Consider the following 18,071-nt stretch of genomic DNA (forward strand, 5'->3'; position numbering starts at 1 on the left):
TAAGCTCAATCACATTTATTTAATTAAATTAAATATAAAAGTAAAAAACTGAGACAAGTAGTTCCCAGAGAAGGGAGCGAAGTTTGAAAAACGACCCGATTCAATTGCTGGAAAGAAACGGGTTATTCGTTAATACTTAGAAGCCAGGGAATTGAAGTCTGAAAACGTATATGTAAGTCACACCAACGCCGCAGGCTCCGTCTCGCCGACCGTCTGGTTTACAAGAGGAACCAATTCGCCGGCGGCGGCGCTGTCCTCGTCGTCCACAACCAGATCGTCTCTAGTCCTCAACACTGCATGAATCAAAATCACAGGCACTGATCCTGCTAGACTCGCGAAGAAATGAATGGCGGCCTTGGTCAATATCATCGCCACCATGGTAACAATGGCGATCAACGCCAGAACCAGAATTTTTTCGATGACCATGGGGTGCGATCGCAGCAGTAGCAAGAACAGGCAAGTTACGACCGTCATGGCCATCAGGATCATCAAAGAAACCTTCCGATGCGGCAAGAGAGGGATCGCCAGGATCGACCACGCGAAGATCAAGTAGTACGGTCCGAAGAAGGTCAAATTTCTGATGATCCGAGCGGCAGCGGCTTCTGGAGAGGAAGGGATGTCGAAGGGGAACGTGGACTTGGAATTGTTCCGATTCCTTCGGCTCGAATAATGCTTCGAACCGATGATTGGTGTGGAGGCCGCCAGCGGCGGCGGAGCGGCGGTTGGGCGTTGGACAGTGGTGCTGCCGATGTTAGCCATGGCCATGGTAGAGATGGAAGGAAGAAGAGATGTGAAGAAAGACTTCTTAAAGGCTTCCTCGAATCCGAAGTCAATGAAGATTACTGATCCGAAAGCACACAGAAACATCGGATTCAACGTCAAGAAACAGTCGTGACCGTGAAAGCAATACGCTCCATTGCATTCTGGTACAATGATTGAATCACACTTGTTTTTGTTTTTTGTTTTTGCTTTGGACAAATAAAAAAAAATTCATACAGAAGGTTCAAGCAAAAAGGACTACTAATTACAAAGATAACACCTAGAAAGACCATTTTCTCTTTGTCTCAGTAAGATCAAAGTATTAGCTTATTGCAAAATTAATCTCTCTTCTAATTCTTGAAAGAATTGTTTATATATTTATACAGAAGCTTCAATCCAAACGCTCATAAATATAAAAATAACACCAGGAATATCTTCTTCTTTTTTTTTTGTTAGAAATTTAAGTTGTTTAAAAATAAATTAACCAAACCCTTAAATGATCAAATCTTGAAAGGTTGTTTCCCTTTAAAATTCAAAATTTTGAAGGGTCATTTCATTTCAAAAAAAATGTTGTTTCTTTTTGAAATTCTAACTAAATTTTTTTGAAAGTTTGTTTCCTTCCAAAATAGGTTACTTCCTGTTGTTTCTTTTCAAAAAAATGTTGTTTCCTTTCAATATTCTAGATAAAATTTTGAAAGGTTGTATCATATCAAAATTTCTAACTAGCTTGCACATATATATATATATATATATAGACAATTATGAAAATTAGAGACAAGTAGAATAGGTTTGAAACATAAATTTTTGCATTTGTTGAAGAAGATTAATTTTTTTCCTATTATTCCAAAGTTTGGTTTTTTCACTTTTTGCTTGAGTGTAAAAATCTAAAAGTACTTGTCATATCCACTAAAACAATTTGATGAATCTTCACACCAAACTCAAAGTGGAGGGAGAGCAAATTTTGTTTTTAGGAAAACGGTTTTTATTGCGTTTCAAGCCTTCTACAAACTTGGAGATTTTTTTGCAGAATTTTTGTATTTGTTATTGTTGTTGTTTCATTTTAAGTTTTGTATTTATTTTCTATAATTGTCATTGTTGTAATATTCACAATTAACAATCTAAAAGCGAAATTTGGTGTGTGTACAACTATGGAGAATAACACAATCAAGATGATGAACCAAGATTTGGTTCGTCTTGATCGATTTGATGGCAACAACTTTATGTGATGGAAGGATAAGATGAAATTCATGCTTATTGTCCTAAGAATTTTCTATGTTCTTGATCCGAATATTCTACCAATTCCTCCGCCTGAAGATGATGACTCTGAAACACTTAGCACAAAGGAAGAAAAGGGAGGAAGATAAAGTTGTGTAAATGACATATTCTTAATTCATTTTCTGACTGACTCTATGATCTCTACATTGCGGAACCGTTTGCTCTTGCAATTTGGAATGCTCTAGAATTCAAGTACAAAACTGAGGAGACGGATTCTAAAAAGTTCTTAATCTCTAAATATTTTGAGTACAAATCCATGATAATATGCCTGTCTTAGTACAAGTGTATAAATTTTAAATACAAGTTAATAAAGATTGTGGAGATTGAAATTTCTAAGCTTTTCAAGTTGGGGCAATAATAACAAAATTACTATCTCCAATTGGAAAAGCTATTGGGAGAAACTTCTCCATGATTCTGAGAATTTATTTTTTTGAAAGAATTACAAAAGCTCATTCAAATAGAGGAGGAATTGAGGGTGAGATATAAGAATGAAAATTCTTATGATGCAAATAATAATGCAAACGGAGAGTTTTCTATCTTCCACATTCAAAATTAAGAATCTTGGACACGTTGATATCATTTTGGGTATCAAGATAAAAAGAAATAGTTGGGGGAGGGGGTATGTATTGAGTCAATCTCATTACATTGAGAAAGTGCTGAATAAATTCAATAACTTAAAATAAATGAAGCCAATACCCTGTTTGATCAAAGTATCAAGTTGGTTAAGAATGATGGAAGAGCTATAGCTCAACTTGAGTATGCAAGTGATATATATAATGGAAAGCCAAGACACATAAGTCTTAGTGTAATATCCCAATAGCCCAATGTCAGGTCTAAGAAGAGACTCTAGCGAAACTAATATATATATCAAGGATAATAAGGAAGGAAAATAACATCAACTGAATACCTTTTGGGCTGAACGTGCATAAAGAACTCCCAGGTTAAGCGTGTTTGAGCTAGGGTAGCTCAAAGATGGGTGACCCCTGGGAAGTTCGCGTAGATCCATTCGGATAAGTTGATCCGATTCTTCTTATCGCTCGATACGAAATGTTACAGATGGTATCAGAACCGACCCTTGGAGAAGGCGGTCCGATGAGGGCGAGGAGTGGCGTCGCGGCATGAGGGCCTGAACAATGAGTAACTCCTAACAGACTTCTAGGATGGCAACCCCCAAAGGGGGAGAAGATCTAAGACCAGTTGTAATTAAGCTTGCTTGAACTAGGGTAGCTTAAAGATGGGTGACTCTTGAGAAATTCCCATAAGCCCATCAGGGTAAGTTGATGAAGTCATTTCTATCGCTCGATGCGAGATGTTACACTTAGGCTATCTCCAACCACACTTCATATTTCACTCTCTAGTATATTATAAACAATTCACTCTTTATTTTGTTTTACCTCAAAAATTGTGTTTACTCTAACCACACACTCTATTTACCTCCTTATTTCATTTATTTATTAATAAACTTCAATTCTAATTTATTCTACCTTACCAATAGCCCAAATATGCTAAATTAATTCAAATTAAACACAAAAACAATACACCAATAGCTCAAATATGCTAAAAAAAAAAAAATCAAACAACTCTCCAATTGTCGAAAACCCATATTGAAATGCAACTAAAATCGAAACCCAGATTGAAACCTAGCTATCCAATTATCGTCGTGACCATCATGATCGACCGACCAATCGGATTTATCTAACAACTAGAAGAGAAATCGAAAAACACAATTGCAAAAATCAAAGGCATATTGTGTTTGTTCGTCTTCTCCAGCCCTGGCCAATGGCAACGCTTCATTTTCTCTGGCCGTTGACTACTCTTCGTCTTCTTCAGTTGTGGGCTATGGCTACTAATAAAAGGTCTTTTCTAGTAGCGGGTGATGGTGATGTCTTTTCTTCGATGGAGAATCGTGATTTGATAGTGATAACAATGATGCCTTTCCTCTAGTGGTGACTATTATGAGAAATGATGGCGAGGGATACTCTGGACTCTAAGCTAGCCAAAAAAAGCGAGGATTTTCCTATTCATTGTTTGGATGGTGAGCGAGAAATAAGGTGGCAAGCAACATTGGAGTAGGTCATGGTTGTCACATTCGCTAAAATTTTGGCTTAGCAAGGGTTTTGGTGAACCATTCAAGACAGCCTTAGACATTATTATGTGAAGAAAGTAATCAAAGATAGAATAATTTCTCTCACATTTGTATAGTCGACTAGGAACTTGGCTGATCCGTTCAATATGTTGAGCCAACTTACTCATATTAATTAAGTTTTAATGATTAAAAAAAATAAAATTTTTAATTACAAATTATAATATTTTGGTGATTAACAAAAATAGCATTTTTCTTAAATATACTAGTTGTAGTACCAAATTATTTTTGATTAATTTATAAAATATTTTTTCATAGCATATATATTACCAAAAATATTATTTTATATTAAAAATATTTAATAAATAATTTTAAATGTATAAAAATATTTAAAAATATTTTTTTTCAAAATCTGGACCGAAAGTGTTGACTCTTGATGTCCAAGGATCAAATTTTTTACTATTACAAAAATTGCCAAACGAATGCTAGTAAAGTGTCCAAAATTTTGACCGTTGCAAAATTGTTCAAACAAGAGTCGACTCTCGGTTTCTTAAGAGTCGACTCTCGTCCCAACAATCAGAATTTTGAATGTTGCAATAGTGTCCAAAATACCTATAAATATCCCCCAAACTCATTTTTTAGCAATCTAAGTGTTTCCATTATAAATCTAAAGCACCCAAAAACTCTGAAACACTTTCAACCAAAACATCCAAGCAATTCGAGACTTACGAAATATTATTGCATATCAACTCAAGAGCCATAAGATAAGAAGAGAAAAGCATTTCAAATCTACTCCGAATTTCTCCATTAAAACCAAGGTCACTAATTTATTTAAATATTATTACCTTGTATAATTTGTTCTTAATTGCTTATTTGTATCCAAGTGTGGATGAATTATTTGTAAATATTTAAACTATCATAGATGATTGTATGGGTTTCCTGGAATTATTAAAATTTAGGTGAATCTAGTTTTCAAAATAAGTTAGGGTAGAAACCTTGGTGTAGTGGTTGCTTAGAACTTATTATAATCTAGGTGTGTATCTAGTTTTCAATGTGAGATAGTGTGGAAACCTTAGTGAAATTAGTTTAGTGGAATTCTAAAGGTGATTAGACCTTAGGAGGGTGGACTAGGTGTGTGTAGAGATATTGAACCACTAAAAAATTTCTTGTGTCTCATTTTATTTATTTCTATTATATTTTGTGGTTTACATAAATTATTAATCTCAAACATAATTTATTATATTTATCAAATATATACTCTAAAATAAAATCATTAATCAATAATATTTATTAAAATTAAGAAAAATTTTAATCACTCAATTCACCCCTCTCTCTTGTGTAGACATATCCTAAGGGACCAATACACTAAGCCTCTCCCAAGGGATTTAGTGAAATTGACTTCAAGAATAATTGGGTTGAAATTCCTATAATAAATCCACTAATGATGGCAACCCTACCCGACATTATGAAATGAGTAATTTTTGCGTTCAAAGGGTAACAAGAAGTCATTAATAAATGAGATTTGTACTTCTTGTTACAGTTTTGAGAGTTGGGTTTTATATTCTTAATGAAGTTCAGTTCTGGAAACAAGTATTTATAATGTGACAAAGATAATAAAAGAACTTCACCTATATAAGTTTCAAAGTGATGCCGCTTCAATTGAGAATTTTGGAGTTATTATCATAAAAGTTCATGAAAATATATGGCACTTGGCCTTAATAGTGCTAAGTAAGTCACTGAGTGGAATAAAGGATGCAATGCTTATGTGTATAGTGATACCGATGAATTCATAAGGAATAACTTCTTTAATTTCATTAAGAAAAATTTTAATCACTCAATTCACCCCTCTCTCTTGTGTAGACATATCCTAAGGGACCAATACACTAAGCCTCTCCCAAGGGATTTAGTGAAATTGACTTCAAGAATAATTGGGTTGAAATTCCTATAATAAATCCACTAATGATGGCAACCCTACCCGACATTATGAAATGAGTAATTTTTGCGTTCAAAGGGTAACAAGAAGTCATTAATAAATGAGATTTGTACTTCTTGTTACAGTTTTGAGAGTTGGGTTTTATATTCTTAATGAAGTTCAGTTCTGGAAACAAGTATTTATAATGTGACAAAGATAATAAAAGAACTTCACCTATATAAGTTTCAAAGTGATGCCGCTTCAATTGAGAATTTTGGAGTTATTATCATAAAAGTTCATGAAAATATATGGCACTTGGCCTTAATAGTGCTAAGTAAGTCACTGAGTGGAATAAAGGATGCAATGCTTATGTGTATAGTGATACCGATGAATTCATAAGGAATAACTTCTTTAAAGCTTCCATGTTGAGTGAAATTTTGACTTCATTTTGTGCCACTATACTAAGATAATGTTCAAATCTAAAAATACATTATTTTATGCGTAAACATGTTTTGATATTCTTCAATTGGGGTTTTAATAATTATATTTGAATAAGTGAAGGATTGTTAAAAATTTAAGTTGTTCAAAATTAAATTAACCAACCCTTAAATGGTCAAATCTTAAAAGGTTTTTTCCTTTCAAAATTTAGTTTAAATTTTGAAACATTGTTTCCTTTCAAAATAGGTTGTTTCTTTTCAAAATTCTAACTAAATTACAAAAAAGTCTTTTCTTTCAAAAAAATGATTGTTTTCTTTCAATATTCCAACTAAAATTTTGAAAGGATACATTTCAAAATTTCTAACTATCTTATCTATATATATCCAGACAATTATGAAAATTAGAGACAAATAAAATACGTTCGAAATACAAGATTTTGCCTCTATTAAAAAAGATGAAAAGTTTTTTCTATTATTCTAAAATTTGATTTCTTCACTTTTTGCTGGGCATAGAAATCTAAAACTGTTTGTCATATCCACTAAAACAATTTGATGAATCCTCGCAGCAAACTCAAAGTGAAGGGAAGGCAAATTTCACTTTTAGAAAAACCATTTTTATCGCATTTCAAGCCTTCTAGAACTTGGAAGATTTTCTACATAATTTTTTTATCTGTTATATTTAGAGGATGTTTGGCTTACTAATTTGACCGCTTATAAGTTATTAATTTAGTTTATAAACTGTGTAGCTTATTTTTTGAAATGTTTGACAACATCTAATAGCTTAAATTCTACTAAACTTAAAAGCTATGTTACTAGGAACTTTTTTGCATTAACCAATTAAATTACTTATTTACCTTTAAACAATACAACACACATTTTCAACCTATATCTTTCTTCAACACACATTTTCAATTTAGATCCTTCTTCATGCCTCTGCTTTCTCTGATTCCATCGTCGCCAGACCCATCTTCGACGGCCACCATCGCCTTCATCTGTCACTATCTTCATCACCCTAGTCCGTCGTCCGTCACCTCCATTGCCTCCATCACTGTTGCCTCTTACCGTTGCCCCCAATCTACAGTTTTGTTCACTATATATATATAATATTATATATATTAATGTATATTGAATTAAAATATTTAATATTTTTATTTAAAATTAGTATTTGTATTTGTATGAACTTTATTTGCACTATTCAACATGTTTGTTTTCGACTTTCGTTTTTTTGTTAAATTTTGATAGTTTATCAAATCTTTCAAATTAAACACATTATTATTAACTGATAGTTTAAAAACGTATTTATCTAAATAAATACGTTATTAAGTTAAACATTACATAACTTAAAAGCTAGCAGCTTAAAAGTTGCTAAGCTGCTAAAAAGACGGTAAGCAAACAGCCTCTTAGAAGCGAGGCAATTGAACTCTGAAAACATATATGTAATCACACAAACGCCGCAGGCTCCGTCTCGCCGGCCGTCTGGTTTACAAGAGGAACCAATTCACCGGTGGCGCCTGCCTCGTCGTCCACAACTTGATCGTCTCTAGTCCTCAACACTGCATGAATCAAAATCACAGGCACTGATCCTGCTAGACTCGCGAAGAAATGAATAGCGGCATTGGTCAATATCATCGCCACCATGGTAACAATGGCGATCAACGCTAGAACGAGAAATTTTTCGATGACCATGGGCTGCAATCGCAGCAGTAGCAAGAACAGGCACGTTACGATGGTCATGGCCACCAGGATCATAAAAGAAACCTTCCGCTGCGGCAAGAGAGGGATCGCAAGGATCGACCACACGAAGATTAAGTAGTACGGTCCGAAGTAGGTCAAATTTCTGATGATCCGAGCAGCAGCGGCTTCAGGAGAGGAAGGGATGTCGAAGGGGAACGTGAACTTGAAACTGTTCCGATTCCTTCGCCTCGAGTGCTTCGAACCATTGATTGGAGTGGAGTCCGCCGGCGGCGGTGGAGTGGCGGTTGGGCGTTGGACGGTGGTGCTGCCGATGTTAGCCATGGCCGTGGTAGAGATGGAAAGAAGAAGAGATGTGAAGACTTTTTAAAGGCTTCCTTGAATCCGAAGTCGATGAAAATTAATGATCCGAAAGCACACAGAAACATCGGATTCAACGTCAAGAAACGGTCGTGACCATGACCGGAGAAAGCTTACAAGTCTTGGTCTTCTCTTCTAACAGTCAGGATTGGACCAGTCATTTTAGCAAGTAAACAATACGCTTCATTGCATTCCAGTACAATGATTGAATCACAATTTGTTTTTGTTTTTGTTTTTGCTTCGGACAAATAAAAAAAATTCATACAGAAGCTTCAATCAAAACACGACTCCTAATTACTAGAAAGACCATTTCTCTCTGTCTCACTAAGATCAGAGTATTAGCTTAGTGCAAAATTAATCTCTCTTTTAATTCTTGAAAGAATTGTTTACATATTTATACAGAAGCTTCAATCAAAACGCTCATAATTATAAAAATAACACCATAGAATACCGTTTTTCTGTGTCTCACTAAGATCAAAGTACTAGCTTGGTGCAAGAAGGATAGAATTGACAGGCTCTGCTCACAAAATTAATCTATCTTTGAGTCTTGAACGAATTGTCCATATCATATGACGGGCCCTGTTGCTTAATCCTGGACATGGCAAATAATTTTAACCGAGTTAAAAGGGCACTATCAACTGGGAGTAACGGTGGCAGCAAGATGTACTCCACTTCCTGGAAAGCTTTCTTGCTTGGTACCTGCCACAAATTCACCAATGTTGATCAGGTATACTGCCTGTAGATCATTATCAGAATAAACGAAAGAGCCCATTTAGTTGCAACTGCACAATCTCTTACATCGATAAGTCATGAGCAACCTGGCCAACTTCTATTCATCACATTGTTGTTTCGGATATTACCATGAATGAATACTTTTGGTTCTTTGACCTGCAGTTTCTCACAATCATGGAATGTTTTCTAATGGGGTCATCACTTGGTTATCAATAGAATATGAGAAAGCCCTTACCAGTGAAATGGGTGGAAAGCCAACTTGAAGACGAAGCCTAGAAAACCCACTTGAGCTAAATAAACACTTGAATCCGCTTATGTTTGTGTGCTCACTATCACAGAGAGAATAATATGATTAAGATCACTTCAAAAGAAAGGTCTGCGAAAACATGTGAATCGATTACAGAAAGCGGAAGAGTTGAATTAGCAAATTTTATAGAAAAGGATTGGGATGAACATATTGTCCACTTTCAGATCATGGTCCCCATCAGGATGATGCTATAAGGAGAAAGGACCTTTTTCAGTAGTGCAGCATGGTATTAGCATCACTTTAGAAAGAGAGCATGTGATCCAAAATAGATTGCTTCATTTTCAGATAATCATGCCAAAGTGGGAGACAGGATCTTTATCTGTCATAAGTGAACATATAGTCCATGTAAATTCTTAATAATCCTTTTTAATGGCAATGATTGAGTTACTTACTTCAGTAGGAACGTGAAATTTCTCTGGGAAAATTCTTCTATAGGTATATCTTCTTCTTTAGAATACCTGCATGAGAAAATGATCTAAGTTGTAACTACTAAACACTTGAGACAGAAGATAACAATTGGATGCATAAAAAGTTAAAAGTGGATCCGATTGGTATATAGTATCCCAACCGCAGCCCAAGTTTGGAAGGAAAAGTAGTCACATCATAGTTATTTAAGGCTCAAATTCAACTCAGCCTTTTCCCAACTACTTGGGAACATGGAATATCCGTTTAACAGTCCCATGCTCAGTTATTGTGATAATTCATAAAACTAACTTCTATCGATGCAGAAACACAAGCCACAGGTGAGTTACCATAGCCTCGAATTTATTCAATGCACCCCAAACATGTCTTTTGGCTACCAAAAAACTATTAAGGGAGTGATGCTACAACTAAACTTGAATCAAGTATACCTCCAAGGGAAATCATTTTGGCAGAAGCGAGAGATCCCATTCATTGCTGAAAAGGTGTCAATATGAACCCACTGTTCATTAGATTTGTTTGAGAGACAGCCTGTAAAGGTAACCATACCAATTATCCACGATAAACATTATTTAAAAAAAATGTGACATGCATATATAGTATTATTAGAAAGAAAATGACACCCCATGCAAATGCAGAACTATATATTGGCCCTAAATGGAGCTCAAAACAAAAAAGATGGTGGTGATCAACAATACCATCAAGCATCCTACTAGAAGATAAAAGATAAGAAAATACCACTAATCAGAACAGTTAGCTGGATGTTTACATCTACCTGTTCAATTTCATACTGGATTTTAATGCTAGGTAATTTTTCCTGACCATAGATCATATACGCCTGCCAATTTTCTCAAAGATCTCCATGCTATATGCCCTTAACTATCAGAATTTACAATATCTCAAACCAACATCACTTCAAGCCTTAATTCCACTAGGGGGGCTTATTACATGAATTCTACTTTGCAAATTATTTCTATCTATGACCATACCTTTTGTAAGGTTTCTATAACTCATTATATCTAAGTGTCTCCCATTAAGTTCTTTTGAACTTCTTCTAACTCTTTTTGCCGAAGAATTATCCCATTCCATCCACTCTTTCACAATAAACTCTATTGGTCTTCTTCTCGCATGACTAAACCATCTTAATTCATACCAATGCATCTTATCTTGAAGAGAAGCCATTCTAACCTTATTACGAATAATATCATGTTTAATTTTCTTTCTTTTTGTATGGCTCCACATACACCATAACATGCTTATCTACGTTATGCTCATATTTTACACATGTTGGTGCTTTATTACCTAACATTCTCTACCATACAATAAAACTAGTCTTATAACCACCTTATAAAATTTTCTAACAGAATCTTACTACAACATAAAATGTTGGACACACTTTTTCCATTTTAACCATCACGCCTTAATACTATGGGTGACATCCTCATTAATCTATCTTTTTGAATGATTGACCCATGATATCTAACCTGATCTTTTCTTGAGATGACTTGATCTTTAAGTTTCACCATAACAATAAATTCGGTTGCAATTTGCTCAACTTAAAACCTCTTATTCTAAAATGTTCTTCCATGCCTCAAACATATTTATGTCTTCTTTTGTTCCATCCGTCAAGATTGCGTCATCTACAAATAAGATACAACAAGGCACCTTTGTCCAGATATGTTTAGCGAGTTCATCATTAGTAGGGCAAAGAAATAATGACTTAATGTAGACCATTGATGCAATCTAATTGTAATTGAAAAAATATCAATATTTCCTCCATAATACATGTCTTTAATAACCTGAATGTAAGCAATTTAGACTCCATTCTTTTCTAAGATCCTCCATAAGAGTTCTCTAGTAACTTTCTCATAAGAGCTTTTACCAAATCCATAAGCACCATCTATAAATACTTTTGTTTATCTCTATATCTTTTCATTAGGCACTACAAGTATATAACTTCTATTGTTGACCTACCAAGCATTAAACCATATTGGCTTTCAAACACCTTAGTTTCTCTTCTTAACCTTTAGCCAATCACTCTCTTCCAAAGTTTCATAGTGTGGCTCATTAGCCTTTTTCTTTATAATTTCCACAAGTTTGGGCATGTCTTTTATTCTTATAAATAGACAATTATGTCCTCTTCCTCACCTTGCTCATCATCCTTTTTTGTTTAAAGGATACATTAAATAATTTCATTAACCAAAAAGTGCCCTCTTCCCATGCCATGTATTCAATGTTTCTATCGGGATATTCTCTGATCTAATTGCTTTACTGTTCAAAAAAGATGTCAAATGAGTGGAAGAAGAGTACTTTGGCTCTTATATACAAGAACAAAGGAGATGTTTAAAATTGTGAAAATTACAGAGGAATTAAATTAATGAGCCATACCATGAAACTCTGGGAGAGAGTAATAGAGCAGAGGCTCAGAAAAGAAACAGACGTCTCGGAAAATCAGTTTGGTTTCATGTCTGGTAGGTCAACAATGGAAGCTATATATCTACTGAGGCGCCTAATGAAAAGGTATCGGGATCATTAGAAGGACCTGCATATAGTGTTTCTAGATCTAGAAAAGGACTATGATAGAGTTTCTAGAGAAGTATTATGGAGGGTTTTAGAGGAAAAATGAGTCTGAATAGCCTATATACAAGCCCTTACAGACATGTATCACGGTGTAGAGATAAGGGTTAGAACATGCGGAGAGGGCACTGAACCGTTTAAAGTTACAATGGGACTGCATCAAGGTTCTGCACTAAGTCCATATTTATTTGCTTTAGTAATGAATGAACTCACTAAACACATTCAAACAGATGTGCCATGGTGTATGCTATCTGCAGATGACATAGTCTTGGTGGATGAAACAAAAGAGGGAGTGAACACTAATCTTGAGTTGTGGAGAAACAATTTAAAATCTAAGTGATTTAAATTAAGTAGAAGGAAAATAGAATATATATATGGAATGTAAATTTAGTAAGAATGCAAGAGTGGAGGATGTTATAATAAAATTAGAAGACAAAATCATATAAAGAAAAGACCATTTTCGATATTTGGGATCAGTGATTCAAAAAGATGGAAAAATTCACGAAGATATCACACATAGAATTAAGGCAGGTTGGCTAAAATGGAGAAATGTATCGGAAGTGTTATGTGATGGTAAAATCCAATTAAAACTGAAAGGAAAATTCTATAGGACAGCTATAAGACCAGTTTTATTGTATGGGTCAGAATGTTGGGCAGTCAAATACTAGCATGAGCAAAAGACAAGCATAACGAGATGAAGATGCAAAGATCGATGTGCAGCCATACAAGAAAAGACAAAATTAGAAATGAGGTTATTCGTAATAACGTAAGAGTAGTGCCAATCGATGAGAAGATGAGAAAGACTAAACTAAGATGGTTTGGTCATGTGAGAAGAAGACCAAGAGATGCTCATGTGAGGAGAATTGATGAAATAAAATAATTAGTTAAAAAAAGAGGTAGAGGCAGACCCAAGAAGACTTTGGGAGAGACGTTAAAGTTTGATATGAAGTGTATGGGCTTAAATAAAGATATGACAAAAGACAGAAATACATGAAAGTCTAGAATTAATGTAGCCGACCCCACATAGTGGGATAAAGACTGGATATGTTGTTGTTGTTGTTGTTATATATGTCCACAGAACATGTAATTCTTATCTTTTTTTAGAGTTACGAGATGCCCCAACATAACACTTGTTTCTCCACCTTCATTGAATAACTTGAAGAAAAACTCATTCCACCTCAACTTGATTGCCCCCTCATTTACTACTGCTTTTTAATTTGTCTTTTTATGATTTCATTTGGCTCAAATCCCTTATTTTTTCTTTCTATTGCCTTAATCAGTTTATATGTGTGTATATATAATTATGCACTCTTCATGTCAAGTTGTAAGTATAAACTTTCATAAGCTTTTAACTTTGCTTCTTTAATTGCCACTTTGTTTCATTTTTTGGCTAAAATATAACTATTTAGGTTTTCTTCACCACAATGTCTTCCATGTGTAACAAGCTATCAGGGTTTTGATTAGGATAACAAGACAACAAAGAGTTTAGGCTGGTACAATTGACTCCATACACCATGTAGGTTCAATTGGAACAAATTATTGTTTTTACCTTTTTGAACATTCAATATAATTATGTAAATATAGAGTTTGAGTGTGAACCATATGAGAAATAAAATCCATACTGTCCATAGACAAAACCAGTGAATAATGTAAAAAAGGTGGAACCTCCCAATCACGTGAACCAACAGTCCAAGCTTACTACTTTTTATGTTTGTGAAAAAGCAACACTACAACCACCATGATGAGGTTTGGATCATGAGACCTACAGCCCTACAAGAACATTAGATAAGGGATAACATAGCATATGGAAATTCTGCAAATATGTTTGGCTTAGTAGAACCAGTAAAAAGCTTAGATGAGTCTTGTGGGCATGCATTTACACACACACATGATAAACATAGAGATAGAGAACGAGAATACTAACCGATCTTATGCAAGTCTCTGATGGCATAACCACTAGGGTAATTCTCATATGATGCCATAAATGTTATGATGGTACACCCTAGACTACAAAAGAGAAAATGAGTATCGATAAATGAGCTAATAGATGCTTGCAAAAAAAATAGTAAAATTAATAGTTATCCAACCTGATCATGAGCAATCCTGGTAAAACAATAAAAATCAAATTCCAGTATCTCTTTTGCCTATTGTTATAGCTGCAACAAGCAACATGCCAAATTATAAAGATTTTTTAGTAGCCTAAACAAATGAAGGAATTTGAGCAATGATTAATAAGTATAAGATCTCCCAGTTAGTGAACATCAACAAGTTGCAATAATAGTGACAACTGCATTAAGCACAAAGCTTTCTAAATTGTCATACATGTGAATGAGCAGGTTGTATGGAGGCGGCTATAAACAAGTTAAGCTCAACTAGTATGTTTCTCAAACTTGGCACAAAGAATTAACAAGCTCCAAAACAGGATCAACCTTGGCCATCTTTCTTGAGTTGATCCTGAGCAAGCTTTAACCAAGCAGATAAGAAATGCAACTTCAGTGGCTTGACATTTGCAGAATCTTTGAAAGCTTGTTAGCACATTCAACTGAGTTTGATCAAAAGGTTTGGCTCATTTATTCACAAAGCCAATCTCAAATATTCCCCCAAGGAGAAAAGATAACTATCTAGGTTCATCCTAGAGATCTAAGGGCTCAGGGAAGAGCATTATATGGTTAATTTTACATGACAAACCCAAAATTCATGCCAATCACCTGAAAATTCATTGCAAGAATTGGTATTAGATTGTTTTTCACTTGATTTGAAGATTTTACGAACCAAATTGGCATGCAAATTAATGGTAATGCATTTGGATAACCAAAAAGATGAAATTAAGTAATATGTTCATGTGTAGATGCAAGGAAAAGGTTGATATCATGTGGCAGAATGAACAAGAAAATTTTTCTAAAACGTGAAATAATGTGTAAATTAGATGTGGGACAAAGCAATTGAAATGGCCAACAACAAAGGAAGTTCTTAGAGAAAAACTACTACCCTAAATAAGCACAATATATCAATTAAAAGAACTACGAGAAAAGGGAAAACCATGGTCGAGGCTTCGGTCACTGCAGGGTCTAGGAAGATAGATGCAATGACTCAGAGGACCCCTTTGTTAAATGGAAAGACTACAATAAGATACAAATATGTATTTTCCTATAGATTCCCTACAAGTGATTGAGGTATTAATCATAATAAGAGAAGATATATACATTCTAGTAGCTCCAACTGCTGCTGATAAGTTGAACATTGGAACAGAACTAATAATGAAACGGAGCTCCTGCAACATCAACACAGGCAATTGCAAATAACCTACAAAAGTTGAATTTAGGTAAACTGAAGTACAAGTTCCATACATGATACCTTATGTGGAAGCTTAGAATAAAGTACAATAAATGACAGAACTGGAAGAATGTAGGAAAAAACCCTCCTATCAAGAAAAACTCCAAGCTGCAAGAATTATGTTAAACCAAGTCAGAAGGAGAAAAAAATGTGCTACAACTCAAGCTGGGTAACGTTAAATATGTCAATATTGATAGTCATATCTTAGATGATTTTGTCCACCAAAAAGAAGCCACAGAAACTCTTATGTAATTCATTCCACGATTAAGGAACTCATCTTCTATTGCAATTTGATGCCAAAAGACAATTTAACCAATAAAATATGCTGTACAGAAATTTCACTATGTATTACTAAGCCAAAAGAGGCAGCAACAATTATCCCACTTAACATGAATAGTTAACCAAAAGCAAATTCCTGAGTAGCTATTTATGCAAACATAATCAAACTCAGACAAGTAGTAACATGGAAGCCTTTGAAATAAGTTTCTGTACATTAAACTGTGCAAGATAATTATCAGGCAAAACAAGAAGCATCCATCACACTCAGATGCAAAGAAAAATGTTTCATGGAGCCACTTGCAAGATTATATCAACTATGTAGAACTCCAATGTTGTCAACCATGGCATTGAGGTATATTTATAAGAACTAATGCATGCTAGAATGTCTCACCAGAAACAGAGGATATGCAGCCAGCAACAAGCGGGGAAGTGCTGAAGTGAAGTACCAATAAAAGGGATGTGTCTACACAAATTGAGGAACAAACCAAAAATAAATTAAAAAAAGAAAATACCTGACCTATGGCCAGATATTTTGATGGTAACCAAAACGTATAAAGCGTCCCAATAAATGAATCAAAAGATCAAATTTATTTAGAAATTAAAGACAATGGAGCAGATTAATAATCTCAGAAATGCTAACATACCAAGTCAAGCCCAGTCATCATTATCCATTGGGTAGCACGGTAACATCCAAGGAAAAAGAAAGCTTAACAAAGGGATGTAAACTTTACTACCCTTAAATTTTTAGTTAATTGCAAGTAGACTTATTCTCCCTTTGAAGTTCCAGCTATATTAATAGATTTACTTATCAGAAAAAGAAAGGAAAAAAATTATATTACTGACACATGTCTGCTACAGTTCATGTAGTCACTCAAAAGAATTTAATAAATAAAAAGAATTGAGAACACTTCTTTATGAGAAACAAACATATAGCATCCCCCACAAAAGCACAATACACAATGAAAACCACATAAATATAAATGCACATTGTATCATCAAGAGAAAATCTGTGTCGGGACCGTGTTGGGACTTGTGGACGAGATACTAATTAAGGCTTTCCCAATTACAATTGGATTATATCAAGAGTCAACACTAAGCCCTTACCTCTTTGCAAAATGGGTGAACTCACAAAACACATCCAAGACAAGGCATTTAGTGTATGTTATTTACAAATTACATTATCTTAAGAGGAGACAGAAAAAAGACCTAAACACTAAATTTAAATTATAGAGGGATGACACCTTAGAATTTAAAGCCTTCAAGTTGATCAAGTTAGAAATTAAATATATGAAATGTAAGTTTAGTAAAATAGAAGTGGGAATGATACTATAGTAAGACTTGAAAATCAAGTTATTCTTAGAAAAGAAAAGATCAGTTCAAATATCTCAAGTTAATTGTTCAAAAGGAAAGAGAGATTGTTGGGGATTGTGGAATAGTTAAAGTGAAAATGTGCTTTCATCATTTTATGTGATTGATAAAATCCCTTTAAAGCTAAAAGAAAATTCTGTTAGATAGCTATAAGACTAGATTTGTCGTATGACTCAGAATGTTAGGCAATAAGTTCCAACATGTACAAAATATACAAAATATGAACATAATTGAGATAAAAATATTTCAATGAATGGGCAGTCATACAAGAATAAATAGAACTAGAAACAAGATTATTTATAAGAAGGTTGGAGTGATACCTATTGAAGAAAAGATGCATGAAATGAGATTAAGATGGTTTGAACATATAAGAAAAATTATAGAAGTACGTCACGAAATGGAAGAAATTTGTAGCAAAAGAGGTTAGGGAAAGGCAAAAAAAAGTTGGTGAGATACAATAGTCTTAAAAAAGATAAGGTCATAGATAGAAATGACTAGGGAGTTAGAATCCATATTCCATATAGTTGACTCCACCTG

The 18,071-nt window shown here is 34.3% G+C and overlaps 3 protein-coding genes across 5 annotated transcripts in view; all 3 read right to left on the reverse strand.

Annotated features, from left to right (window-relative positions):
* On the reverse strand, nucleotides 1-969 carry LOC127787413 (PRA1 family protein F4-like). The gene has a single exon (XM_052315452.1). The coding sequence runs from the start codon at nucleotides 865-867 to the stop codon at nucleotides 178-180; it is 690 nt and encodes a 229-aa protein (XP_052171412.1). The 5' UTR covers nucleotides 868-969; the 3' UTR covers nucleotides 1-177.
* Nucleotides 970-7,717: 6,748 nt separating this feature from the next.
* LOC127787412 (dol-P-Man:Man(7)GlcNAc(2)-PP-Dol alpha-1,6-mannosyltransferase) overlaps nucleotides 7,718-18,071 on the reverse strand; it is a 53,627-nt gene continuing 43,273 nt past the window's right edge. For 2 of the 3 annotated variants that reach the window (XM_052315450.1, XM_052315451.1), the window contains 10 exons: nucleotides 16,558-16,629; nucleotides 15,909-15,995; nucleotides 15,758-15,825; nucleotides 14,642-14,710; nucleotides 14,479-14,561; nucleotides 10,409-10,508; nucleotides 9,950-10,015; nucleotides 9,486-9,579; nucleotides 9,317-9,406; nucleotides 7,718-9,217 (listed from right to left, as the gene is read on the reverse strand). In XM_052315450.1, the coding sequence (XP_052171410.1) occupies nucleotides 9,326-9,406; nucleotides 9,486-9,579; nucleotides 9,950-10,015; nucleotides 10,409-10,508; nucleotides 14,479-14,561; nucleotides 14,642-14,710; nucleotides 15,758-15,825; nucleotides 15,909-15,995; nucleotides 16,558-16,629 (720 nt within the window). In that variant the 3' untranslated portion in view covers nucleotides 7,718-9,217; nucleotides 9,317-9,325. Of the gene's footprint in view, nucleotides 9,218-9,316; nucleotides 9,407-9,485; nucleotides 9,580-9,762; nucleotides 9,877-9,949; nucleotides 10,016-10,408; nucleotides 10,509-14,478; nucleotides 14,562-14,641; nucleotides 14,711-15,757; nucleotides 15,826-15,908; nucleotides 15,996-16,557; nucleotides 16,630-18,071 lie in introns of those variants that run through there. The other variant, XR_008020154.1, reaches the window with a different exon arrangement.
* LOC127787627 (PRA1 family protein F3-like) lies at nucleotides 7,907-8,482 on the reverse strand. The gene has a single exon (XM_052315686.1). It carries the CDS (start codon nucleotides 8,480-8,482, stop codon nucleotides 7,907-7,909), a length of 576 nt encoding a protein of 191 aa, XP_052171646.1.

This window comes from Diospyros lotus, chromosome 12 (assembly GCF_014633365.1).
Source record: "Diospyros lotus cultivar Yz01 chromosome 12, ASM1463336v1, whole genome shotgun sequence".
Classification (NCBI taxonomy): domain Eukaryota; kingdom Viridiplantae; phylum Streptophyta; class Magnoliopsida; order Ericales; family Ebenaceae; genus Diospyros; species Diospyros lotus.

What these genes read in the sequence shown, in the direction of transcription:
- LOC127787413 (XM_052315452.1), bottom strand. Translation starts at nt 867, where the DNA reads ATGTTTCTGTGTGCTTTCGGATCAGTAATCTTCATTGACTTCGGATTC.
- LOC127787627 (XM_052315686.1), bottom strand. Translation starts at nt 8,482, where the DNA reads ATGGCTAACATCGGCAGCACCACCGTCCAACGCCCAACCGCCACTCCA.